The sequence below is a fragment of the Lynx canadensis genome, chromosome B3 (assembly GCF_007474595.2).
Source record: "Lynx canadensis isolate LIC74 chromosome B3, mLynCan4.pri.v2, whole genome shotgun sequence".
Classification (NCBI taxonomy): Eukaryota; Metazoa; Chordata; class Mammalia; order Carnivora; family Felidae; genus Lynx; species Lynx canadensis.
In genome coordinates, this window is record NC_044308.2 from 128746284 (window position 1) to 128759781 (window position 13498).

At 39.6% G+C, this 13498-nt stretch overlaps 1 protein-coding gene across 1 annotated transcript; it reads left to right on the top strand.

The window, feature by feature from the left end:
• Positions 1-1042: 1042 nt before the first annotated feature.
• LOC115517094 (60S ribosomal protein L31-like) lies at positions 1043-13184 on the top strand. Its single transcript, XM_032593535.1, has 2 exons — positions 1043-1114; positions 12795-13184. The coding sequence occupies exons 1-2, from the start codon at positions 1043-1045 to the stop codon at positions 13182-13184; spliced, it is 462 nt and encodes a 153-aa protein (XP_032449426.1).
• Positions 13185-13498: the final 314 nt, after the last annotated feature.

Below are 13498 nucleotides of genomic sequence, written 5' to 3' on the forward strand. Positions count from 1 at the left end.
GACTACAAGTTGATGTAGAAAATGATCTTAGAAAAGGCTCTGGCCAAGAAATTTCATCAGAACATCACTGAAATTTAAAGAGCCCTTATGATATAAGTGGTGATATAACACACCTATAAACATCTTTACCAATATCACAGAGTCCAAATATATACTTGCTGGTCAATCTCCAGGTAAATTCAGATAAAGAAATCCCAGCTTGGCCTAGGAAGTGTACGTACTCTTTCTAGAATAAAAGCTGCATCATGTGATTTTGTAAGCAAAATCAGAATAGTAAATAACAACAAAAATATTAATAATTTACTCCACAAATATGTATTATTCAATACCTATTATATTTTCATCAACATGAATCATAAGACTTACAATAATTACATTACAATTGATGGATTTTTAGGAGGGCTATGTGAATGCTATTTGTCTTGGTTGAGTGTTGGCCCTGATTATGGTGTCTTCCACAGTATTTCACCATGGTCTTGTCATTATAACTCTTGAACCATCCATGAATTGCTTAAGAAGTGATCATTATGACATTGTTATGGGTGTTGCTAGAAGCCCTGTTGGGAACGTGCCTTCTTAGAGGGGGATTCACCCATTATTACAGTAGAAATTGGTATTTACAGACCCATTTCTGATCGAATGAATGTTGTCAGCAGATGGAAGCAAGGTTGTCAAAACCAGACCCACATGCCCTTGGGTCTCACATGTCAGAACCCACAAAGCGAACTCCCAACTTCCAGCGTCTTTGTCTCTTGTCCGCCACAGGTACCCATTCTGTCTATGGCGGTACCAGGAGAGGAAAGTCCCCAGATCAGCTTTCATCCAGTGACTGACAGGAGCAGGTGCTAGGTAGCAACGGCCGCCTCGCCCCTCGATTGGGACGACTCTGAGCGTCACATGATGCATTGACTCCTAGGGAATCCTGTCAGGGCTAAATTGCCATCCACCTTGTTGGGAGTTTTCTTTATAACACACATTTTCTTGGCTTTCCTCGACTTTCTTTGCTTGTTCTACTTGCTCATGTCAATATGCTCATGTCAATATGCAGTATTTCCAGGACCACGTTCCAAATAAACAACTTGCGTTTGAATCCTTTGTTTCTGGATCTGGTTTTGTAACTTGGTTCTCCCATTTATAAAGTACCCAACTCCCGCCAACCATCTTGCTGTTAGCGAATGCTGTGCTAATATAAAAAAGAAAAACAGAGTCTTTGCATTATTAATCTTGTTTAAACTTTATGACAGCCATTGATTAAAGATTGTGTGATGAAATGCAGTAACATGCAGGATCATTGTTTAAATTAGAGTCTGTACTCCCTAGCCCTAAATATTTTTTCCACCTTGCTTCTATACTCTGAAACCATTTAATAGACCTCAAATGAGAATTTTGATTCCTTCTACTGCTCAGAAGGGATGGTGTTAAAGGACATACTATCTATTAAAATATATGGCCTATATTAAATCCTTAAGTTATTCTGGCACTGGGATCACCAAATAATTATCATTGCTCCAGCAGTATTCTGAGAATTTCCATTAATTCTTTAATTTTCCAAGACTTAGGGAGCCCTTGATTTCTGCAATTCCACATGTAACCCTAGCCATGGGTCTGCTGATTCTGGCACTATTATAAGATGAGCTCAGAGAGTCAGAAAGTCCTAAAACATGTGGATAGGCTAAGTACTTGAGTGAATGAGAAAAATGTGAAGTGTAAAAATATATGTATGCTAACGTATTCTACAGCATGCACCCTCCTGGCATTCACCTCATCCCCGTGGAGATAATAATGCACCTGCCAAGTGCAGACATCAGCTTCATGGAAGCACTCACTTTCAACTACAGTCAGCCTGAGACTCAAACCTGAACTAGCAGTACCACCAACTACTGGCAAAAAAACAAAACAAAACAAACAAAAAACCAGCAACAACAATAACAAAGCCAAGAAAACAACATCAAACACCAACAACACGAAGAGATTCCCAAGTTAGACAAGATTTTCTAAAATATCAGACAGGTAGTCTTTTCCAAAACTGGAGTGATGCATGCATTCGGTTACATCGAAGACGTTTTCATTACCATTTTACTTTGCTTTAACTTATTTCATCTTTGTTTACAAACAGAACCAGAAAACTGGGTAAAACGTTCTGAAGGACACTTTCCTCACGCACCATGAGTCATAATATTCATGAACGATGAGTAAGAAGAAATTATTGACACAGAAAAATACTGCTGTTATCACAAGCCATTGTATTTCACACCACTTTCCTATCTGAGCCCTTTTAAAAATAGTTTTTATTTATCTTGTATTGATTTTTATTAATTCCAAGCCTTCTTGGGTTTTTTTATTTTCTAAGGACAGGGATCCATCCTTAGTAAGAAACTAAGAGAGCAGATATACAGCCCTGAAATTTTTCACTGGCATTTAAACACCATGTTCTATACATCCATTATTCACTAAACATTAATAAAGTGAGCACTAACTTTTGGACTAGCCATGTTTATATTTTCTGGGTATACCCTACCACCTGGATTATGATATGGAAAATTCGTTTAATACAATAAATATGTTAAGTTCAAAGTATAAGTGGAAGGTAAAGTGTGGCCAGAAGGAAAGAGGGATCAATTCTTCCTGAATAATAGTGGACTTCACGGAAGAGGTCACAGTTGTGCTCAGACTGGAGGCAAATGGAGATATTCATTAGATGCGGAAGAGTCAGGAGGGCATCCCAGTCAGAGGAAAAAAGTATGAGCAAAGAGGTGAAACAAACAAGCGTATTCAGGAACTGGATATTCATTAAGAATCAAATGAACATCAATGGAAATGTTTGGATTGGAAAAACCAGGGGGTAGAAGCCTATGTGTCTGGGATTTTATCTTGTAGTTAATGGGGAGCCAGTGAAGATATTGGGGATGGGGTAGAACAGTGGAATCACAACATAGCATCTACTTTTGGGAAGGGGTTTCTTCAAAACCAAGGGGAAAACTATATATATACACACACACATGTATATATGTATACATATATATATGCACATGTATATATGTATATGTATATACATATATATGTGTGTATGTACATATATATGTATATACAACATATATATACATATATGTGTGTTTATGTACATATATATGTATATATAAATATATATACATTATAATGTATATACATATATATACAAAAATATATATAAATATATATACAAAAATATATATAAATATATATACATTATAATGTATATATAAATATATATACATATATATGTATATAAAATATATACATATATTATATAAAATATATATATACACATTATATATATAATGTATATACATATATTTTTAATGTGTGTTTGAGGGGCATCTATGTGGTTTAGTCAGTTAAGCGTCTAAGTCTTAATTTTGGCTCAGATCATGATCTCAAAGTTGGTGAGTTCGAGCCTCTCATCAGGCATTGGGCTCTGCACTGACAGTGCAGAGCCTACTTGGGATTCTCCTCCCTTTCTTTGCCCTTCCCCACTTGTGATCTCTCTTTCAAAATAAATAAATATTTAAAAATTAATGTTATTTTTGAGAGAGAGAGAGAGAGAGCATGAGCAAGGAAGGGACAGAGAAGGAGGGAGAGAGACACAGAATCTGAAGCAGGTTCCAGGCTTCAAAATAATAAATAAACTTAAAAAAAATGTCGTTTGATATGGAATACGTTGCAGGCATGAGGGGTGGAGAATGGAAATCACACCTGTCACATACCTTCCAGCCTCCGTAAACATGCAAAGTTTAATCACACGTATTTCTATTAGTACTTAGACATGTGAGGCAAAAGCTGGTGGGGAGTGACAGCGACAACAGGGAACAGAAAATCCACAGAAGAGCGAAAAAATAAATCCTGCCTTGCCATATGTGCTCTGGCCTGGCCAACATTGGTCTCAGTAGCCCCCTGTCCAGCTCATTTGCCACCACTTACTTCTCCACAATTTCCCACCTCCAACCCCCACTCAGAAATACAGTAAAAAAAAATCTTTTGATCTGTACAAAAATATCCATCCATGAGAAAGGTGAGGACTTTTTAAAAGAAAGTTTTTATTTCATTTCATTTCATTTCATTTCATCTCATTTCATTTCATTTCAGACACAGAGAGAGCAGGAGTGGGGGAGAGGAGCAGGGGGGGAGAGAGAGAGAGAGAGAGAGAGAGAGAGAATCTAAAGCAGGCTCCATGCTGAGCACAGAGCTCTGTCCCATAACCCTGGGATTGTGATCTGACCAGAAATTAAGAGTTGGACGCTCAACAGACTGAGCCACCCAGGTGCCCCAATGAGGACTCTCGTAGAGCTGAAATCCAATCAGAGACATAAAGAGGACAGCGTTGTTTTCACAAGATGCTGTCAGCATTAGGGGCCGGGTGCGCGCACATTTAATTACCAGATGTTTACACTTCAAAACTTGGCCTTTGCAACCACTTGTAAAACCAATGCCTCCACTGCGATTGGACCTGGGGGATGAAACACCTTTAAATTCCCAAGCTCTGCATCCGTCACTAATAATTTTGAACCACGTAAATGGCATTAGAATGTGTATTATGCTTTCAACCTGGTTTTACATCTAGTGTGCTTCTTATATAAGCTGCCACGCAGTCCAATGAGGAGCAATTATAGCGAATCAGATTCAGTACCAAATATTTTCCCTTTTTTGATGGCAGGAGGAAATGTCTTCCCCACTCTGAACATCAAATACGTCCATGAGGGCTTGACTGAAATAATGTCGTCAAAAAGGGTAGACATCTCGTCAGGAAAAGCACACGATGAATTTTAGTCCATGGCCTTGTTTGGGGATAAAACTATGAGGGAAATAAAAACCATTTGTCAGTGGCTGTAAATGAGAATATGGGAGATATTTACACCCAGCCTCTGTTTCTCCTTATCCTTCGTCATCTCTCTTCCTGCCAGTATAATTGTCAACCTGTCTCTGGAGCTTCATACCTTTCCCAAATGTGTTTCCCCCCTCTGCCTTATCTCTTCAAAGCCATCAGTCACACAGCAGATTTGTAATGACTTGCTCTCTGCCAAGGCAAGAAAAAAAAAAAAAAGTGACATCATTTTCAAAAAGGGGGAGATCAGCACTTTAATCTCAGTGAGATAGAAAGGAGAACAAAGGGAATGTCTGACAGGGCTAACAGGGAGAAAGAATGGTATGGAGCACACGCTTTCTTTCCCTCTCCATGCTTTGTGCACTACGCTTTAGAAATTTGGACTCCATTTGTTTTCCATTCTCATCGTATCCTCCTGGCCCTGCAAGGTCCGGTCTGGACATGATTACCAAGAATAGGGTGTGGCATTCTCCTCCCCGCTTTTGTGAGCTTGGTGGAATGGGGTGAGGGTGAGACGTTTAAAGTCTTGTTATAGAGTTTCAACATTGATGCAGCATTGTACAATGTTGAGGTGAAGTAGCTAGCACATGAATCTGATCCGGCAGGTGTATTCTAGTTGTGGCTAAAATTAATCCAATGAGAAGAGATGGCCATCAAAGGAAGAAAGGGCAAGCATTTTTTTTTTCTTTTAATCACTGCTGATCCCATCAGACTAAATTGTAGACGTGTGGATCGAAGGTAATGTGGGAGTCAGCACTGAAGGCTCAGAGGCTAAGATATTAAAACAGCTGTTTACAATAACTTGTGATGTGCAATCAGAATTATTATATAAAAAAAAAATTATAATCCTCTTAAATAACCAAGCTGGAAAGAAACGTAGGTTCTCTCCAATTACCATGATTTTAGTTACCGTGGGGCCATGTGCAGGAGATTATCAAATATGTACCATTTGTCAGAGAAATGTGATGAGTCACCCTGATAAAGATAGCAAATGCTCTCTGTTTAAAGGGAAGCTGGTTTAGGATGAGACATGTGTGTTGGACATGAACCTCCCAAGCCACAAGTTCAGGTGTTCCAAGAATGTACTGTTTAAAAATCTTTTCTATTAGTTTCTGTCTGGAATCTTTGCTTCTCCTGTTATCAGGATCCCAATCTTAAGTCAGTTTCTGGTAAACCCACTTCAGCCCAGATTTTGCTTTTGCTTTTACTTCTCTGTGTTGATCCAAATTTCATGGGTTTTACTCAGTTTCCAGGTCTTTTTCCCAGTCCCACCTACAAAATCCAGTATCTACTAAGGTACGCATCACTCCATCTGGTTTCCAGTCTGAGCCCCTCTTGTCTCTTCCTAGTAAGGCATTCGATTTACCATTGTATCACTGGTTGTCATTTCAGAAACTATTTGGTGTCCCTGGGATCATTACCATGAAGTATATACAGCTCCTTTGGCCATTTCTCAGTTATGTTCATATCCCTCGGCACACTGGGATACCACAAGAACCTCTAGATGCTTTCTGTCTGTCTTGTGGTAAACCAGAAACTTGGGGGACATTCCAGAACTCTGCCTAGATTGAGCAGCTGCATTTTCTACTCTGGTGATGCCTTCTCACTCTGGCATGGCAGGAGATGGGGGAAATGATGTCTAACATGCTTCTGCCTCCCACATTCCACCCAACAAAGGAAGGCACTGGTCTGTGGATGGTCTGTTGGCTCTAGGTCCTTACCAGCAATCTGGGATGTGGTCCAGAGAGGGAGGATGTAGCTGGATTTAGAGCCGTTCCTCAGATATCCATACAACCATCTCATTTCACTTCTTTCCTCACTGCCCTACACACATAGATTTTGTCTCCTTTGTGATCACAAAAAAACAGAGGAGAGAATGTCTACCTCCAATCGAATTACTTAAAACCCCAGGTCGATTGCGCTCATGGTTTATAATATTAAAAAACTTGAAACTTGCAATAAAAAACAAAACTTGTTGGGGAACTTGGGTGGCTCAAGTCGGTTAAGCATCCGACTTCGGCTCAGGTCATGATCTAGCAGTTGGTGAGTTCGAGCCCAGCATCCAGCTCTGTGCCGACAGCTCACCGAGTCTGGAGGTTCCTTTGAATCTGTGTCTTCCTCTCTGTCTGCACCTCCCTTGCTCACGTTCTGTCTCTGTCTCACACAAAAATAAATAAACATAAAAAAAAGTGTTTCCCTTAACTATTATCTCTACAGTATTTTTTAAAGTCTATTTTGATTATAAAAAAAACGAGTTTTGATCTTGTTCGGTTTTTTGGTATTTCTGCTAAACATATATACCCTAAATGAAAGTGTATCAGGAAATTTCAGGGAAATATCATATGCTAATATTTCAAAATGCTATCAATTCTATGTTTCTTTCCCCCTATAAATATTTGCCTACCAAAATAATATGTGATTCTTGCTTACTTGTCCGGCTCTCCTCCAAGAAACAGAGAACTGTGTCATTATCTTTAATTCATTTCTCCAAAACAATAAATTCCACACAGAACAAAAAGAGAATATATATACAAAGTACAGTCCCCTCTACAGAGGTCCTCCAAGATTCTGTAGATAAATCTGCACGATGAAGTAAAGATATGTAGCCAAGAGATCCATCCATTGACTGAATAGACTTTATGACCGATGTCAATGTACAAAGGGCTTTGTCTAGACAGAGTCCAAATGAACTTTCAGAGCTTCCTAGTGATGTGTACTATGAGACACCAAAGTTAATCTTCATTTGTCGATGGACACTTGAGTTATTAAGGTCATGTGGACCAACTAGAACCTAAGGCTTGCATGGGAGAAAAACACATGGGACACAGTGGAAGTTAAGGGGAGGGGATAGAGAGACAAAAACAAAGACCTAGAACAAGGGGAAAAAAATGGTAAGAGTCACAAAAATTATGACAAAAAGTGGAGGGGACAGACTGCAACTGATATTTTTTTTAAGAGAGAGAGAGAGAGCAGGAGAGGGGCAGAGAGAGAAGAAGAGAAAGAATCGTAAGTAGTGTCCACACCCAGCGTGTGGGGCTTGATCTCATGATCCTGAGATCATGACCTGAGCCAAAACCAGAGTCAGAGGCTTAACAGACTAAGCCACCCAGGCGCCCCTGACTGATATCTACTAATTACTCTATCTCCCTTTTTCTTTCTACCAGCTCCATTTTCTTGACTTGAGCTCATTTGAATGTGTTGCTTTCCCTTGTATCCAAATGAACCCTGGCGATAACAGGTGTGGGGGAGTGAGCCTAGTCAGCTTACAGACCCCTTTTCTTTGTTTCAGGTGAGTAGCATACTTTCTCATCATTACATTCTTTAAGCCTCACATAAACACTGACCACATGATGTCATGAGCTTGTTGGAAGGGGCGTGGCTAAGGGTGCCTATGCAAATCCCAAGGGGCAGATAGTACAAATGAAAAAGGAGAAAGGTAATATACAGCTGTTATATCCAAAGTGGCAGAAGGTCTGGGAGCCGAGGAAGCAAGTGATCTTTCTTCATTTACTGACATGGTCTTAAGGGCAGTGAATCGTTCAGTAGTGGTCCCCTAATGTTAGTGAACGTATTACCAGAGCACTTACTAAAAATGGAGGTTACAAAGTCCACTCCCCCCAATTAGAATCCCATCAATATCTGTTGTCAGCCAGGCATCTGAATTCTTAGTCAAGACCCCAGATGATACTTAAACCACCAGGTGATCTGAATGATTTTGGCACTCCAAAATTCACCTGTTGAAATCCTACCCCTCAAAGATGCAGCAGTGGAGGTGGGGCACTTGGGAGGAGCTTCAGCTGCACTAAAAAGTGATCAGGCTGACATCTGGATCTTGGACTTTCCAGCCTTCAGAAATGCGAGAAAGAGATTTCTTCTGCCATTCTAAACTACTAATCTCTGGTATTTTGTTATAACGTCCAAACAGATTAAGACAATACCAATGCAAGGGGTTCTTTAAATACATATTGAAGATAAAAAAGCTCTAATTTGATCTGTAATGCTTAGAGTGCCATGTTCCCAAGACTCTAACAGTGGTCCCCCACTTCTCAATCCCATCTGCCTCTGAATCCTGCATAACTTTAGACATTCAGAAATTAGAAGACAGAGTATAAGAGTAGATGGGATGGAAAAGGTGAGGGTTGGCTCTTGTGTTGGTCGTGGTGGTGTTGGTGGTGATTTTTAATTAGCTAGGCTTTGCGTTGAATGTCTTGTGTGAAACGTCCTACCTTTAGAGCTGCATGGGACCAATTGCAAGAACATAACCAATTGATTAGAGTGTTAACAATACCTGAGATATCAAACTAGCAATGTCCTGGGCCACACTCCTTTCTATCAGGTTCCCACAAATTGTATTATTTTACTGCCTTACTTCCTACCATCAGTTAGAACTTTGGTACATTTTCTTGCAAACTATTAGCCTCGTGTTTTCAGACATGGAATACATTTCATGAGGTATGTTAGACCCTTTCAGAGGCTACTAGGCACTCTTGAGAAGAGGACAATGCAGTAACAAATTTAATGCAAACTTTGGACCTTGATGACTATTTTGCCTCAGGGCTAGCAGGGAAGGTCATAATATGAAACCTGGAAACTCATGAGGATTAAGGTAAACCTTTATAATTCCATCCAGTAAGCTCCCTGAATCTGGTGGCTAGATCCAAGAATGATATGTAGGGTTATATAGGTTACTGATTAGATCACATCTTAGATCCCTATCCTTGGACATACTCAGATCCTAAGTCTTTTCAGCTGATTCCTGATTCTTTCTCCTAAAATAAGACCTCCTGAGAGGAAAGAGTTAAACCTGTTTTCAGAAGGTTCTGCCTGACTCTGAAGAGGTCATCCCTCACCACGGCCTGCCTACTTGATGAAAAGTACATATTAGGCTTCTAGATAGAGTTATGAGAGAGAGAGAGAGATCAAATAAAGAAAGAAGTACCTCCCACTCATAGACTTACAAATATATAGCCTTTTGCAAAATGTACAAAGGAGGATTCATAGACTGATGAGCAGTTTGGTGTTCCCAAAATACAGTGTCTCATGTAAGAACTTGAGAAGATAGAAGACCCAGTTAAGGCAAAGCCATAAAACAGAAGGCAAGTGAATTCATTTTGTAATTTGTTTTATTATCGCAGGATTTATAGGAAGCAGTTCTACCTATTGCACAAATCTTTTTAGTTTTGTTCCCTTCCATTTTTTTCCCCCTCTGTTTTAAAACTTTGGTCTTGGAAAGTGCTGAATTAAGACTTAGAGAAATCAAGTCCTATATATCTGGCAGGTCCTATAGTACTAACAGTCTCACAAAACAGTGCCGTACTTTTGTCTGAGAGACTTAAGACCGAAAGAGTAAGCAACACATACTTACAAACACTCGCAACACACGTGTCTGAACATGGAGACATGGACAGACACAAACACACACACGCAATTACCTTTCTGTACTTTATTCTGGCTTAGTTAGAGAAAGCAGTGTTTGCACCTCAACACTTTCTTCCTTGTACCCTCTCAGGATGCAAAACCAAGGTAGGATTTATTTTGTAAGAAAAGGGTGGGAATTATCTGTCTTGCTTCAGTAGCACTCAATAATAGATTCTCCATCATAGTATATTAGGAGACAATAACATTTTATAGATTTTTTTAGATTTTAAATGTAGATTTACAGCCATTATTTATTCATTCACTTTTAAACTATTTGTCCAGCACCTGCTATGTGCCAGGCATTGTTCTAGGCTCTCGCGTTAGACTGTGGGCAAAGATCTCTGTGCTCATGAAGATTATATTCTAGAGAATTATCTCACTTGAGACCTCCAATACGTCTGCCATATACTTTCTTTTGAGGGAAACATGACTTGAACCCGGATTGTAATCCAGAAGCTCTGTACTTTTACTGGACTGTGCTGTTTATCTTACAAAATCTAATCAATAAAAAATAGGGTAATTATAAGAACCTCTGTAAATATCTACTCCATACTAGGAAACATATAAGTATACTAATCAGTTTAGTAAATGGGTAAATGATTTGGAAGGCCAAATCATTAATCTAGTAGTAAACTCAAGCACTCCGTGAAGGTATTCAGAAGTGACCCAAGAAATAGTAATTTAGTATCTATAGAAAGTACAGAATGTGACTTTACATACTCTGCCATGTAGTTGTTTGACTAATTAATTTGACTCTAAATTAAAACTGGGATATAACACAAGAAAGAATTTCTGGTTCCCATTACAAGCGTACTTTAGTCGGTTTCCACCTAAGTGCAAATCTTTTTTAACCAAAGTAATGGTATTACAGCTCTCATTTCCCTTTAAAACAGTGGTATTTTCCATTAGATTCAGTTTTAAATGTTTTTCAATATTTGTCACATTAGATTCGCATCTCAAACTGATCAAGTAAAGTGGAAATCTCCAGCCTATGCCTAATTTACTTTTAGTCAAGAAACATGAAGAGCCCGTTTCCATCTTATAGGTGACACAGCTTGTGAGATTTATTTGAGAATGTTAGACTAATTCTGTACAAAAGCTATTCAAATATGAACTAATTAGTGTACCACATAGGGTAGTCTTAAACCTTTATGTTTTAAGTTGTTATTTCACTTTTATGGAAGAGAAGCTTAGTTGATTGTGTTGAGACCAGTCTCAAAATGGGTTGATTTTGCCCCATTTTCCCCTCCCTAATGTCTTCCAACATTTTCTATGCTTTTACTTGCAATGCCGAAATCATTACTTTCTTATACTTGCCCAACTAGCATTAAGTCTTTAGTTTCTAACAACACAAGGCCCCAGTGCAGGTATGTGTTTAAGAAGAAAAAAGATTATGGGGCGCCTGGGTGGCTCAGTCGTTAGGCATCCGACTTCGGCTCAGGTCATGATCTCACACTCCGTGAGTTCGAGCCCTGCGTCGGGCTCTGTGCTGACAGTTCAGAGCCTGGAGCCTGCTTCAGATTCTGTGTCTCCTCTGTCTGACCACCACCCCCGCCCCCCTTCCCCCCACCTTCATGCTCTGTCTCTCTCTGTCTCAAAAATAAATAACATTAAAAAAAGAAGAGAAAAGATTGTGACTACAGATTGAATGGGGAAGAGCGTGGAGTGAGAAAGAAAGATAAGTTCCAAATAAAACAGAAATGATCCCACATCACTAACAGTCCACAAATTCATTTAGAAATTCCATATTAAACTTCAGATGAATTTTTGCTTTCTAAAAAAAAAAAATTCCACCACTTTTATTTTCTTGACAAATTTTAAGCTAGATGGCATGGTTTTCCTCTACCCAAAGTATTCTTGGATAATATAAACCCAAAATAACTTTCTTTATATTGAAAGGTTCTAACTGGTAGAGAATTTATCAGATCTTAAGATGAGAACTTTACAATTACTAGAAAAACAGCTGTAATTTTTAAATACTCTGATTTCTGGGGCGCCTGGGTGGCTCAGTCGTTGAGCGTCCAACTTCAGCTTGGGTCATGATCTCGCGGTTTGTGAGTTCGGGCCCTGCTGTTCGAGCTGTGCTGACAGCTCAGAGCCTGGAGCCTGCTTCGGATTCTGTGTCTCCTCCTCTCCTCTCTGCCCTCCCCTGCTCATGCTCTGTCTCTCTCTGTCTCTCAATAATAAATAAACGTTAAAAAAATAAAAAAAAAATACTCTGATGTTCTGGAACCTTATAGAGCACCACGTAGAATTGGTTTGCACATAGTAAAAGACTTCACCAGCCCGCACCATATTTTCTATCAGGGCATCATGCTCTGGGCAGGACGGGGGATAGTTTATCAGACAGGTCCCTGTCAAGAGAAAAAACAAACAAACAAGACCACTAGTTATCTTCACACAAGGATTTGTTTGTTATAAATAATTGTCAACCAGACATTACAGCAATGAAACACAAAAGGAAGACATTATGGATTTATAAAAGCACTTACTCTTCCTTTCCAACCCGGGCCGGCAGAATGGCTCCCTCAAGAAGGGTCGCGAGAAGGGCCGTTCTACCATCAATGAGGTAGTGACCAGAGAACACGCCATCATCGTTCACAAGCGCACCCATGAGTGGGTTTCAAGACGTGTTGCCCCTCGGGCACTCAAAGAGATCTGGATAGTTGCTACGAAGGAAATGGGAACTCCAGATGTGTGCATTGACACCAGGCTCCACAAATCTGTCTGGGCCAAAGGAGAAAGGAATGTTCCCTACCGTATCCACATGCAGTTGTCCAAAAAACACAATGAGGATGAAGATTCACCCAACAAGCTCTATATGTTGGTTACCTGTATACCTGTCACACTTTTCAAAAATCTACAGACTGTTACTGTGGGTAAGAACGAATTGCTGATTATCAAATAAAGGTATAAAACTACACACACACACACACACACACACACACAAATTACTGGGAGGAGCAACTGCCATCCCTAGGGCTCAGGGAACAAATGGAAGAGTATGGTATTATTAAAATCTGGAAGCCTAGAAGAGGGTGTGATGGAGTTTGGACACAGAGCTCTGCAGAAGGACCCTTGGTTGGCTGATGCTGGCACATCAGAAATTAGGAGGAGGGACCTCCTGAAGTCAGAACCTAGTTTAACTGGTTCTGATAGAGCTGAAAGGCACTAAGAGATTGTTTCTAGGATGTGAAAAAAAAAAACAACAACTGTAAAATA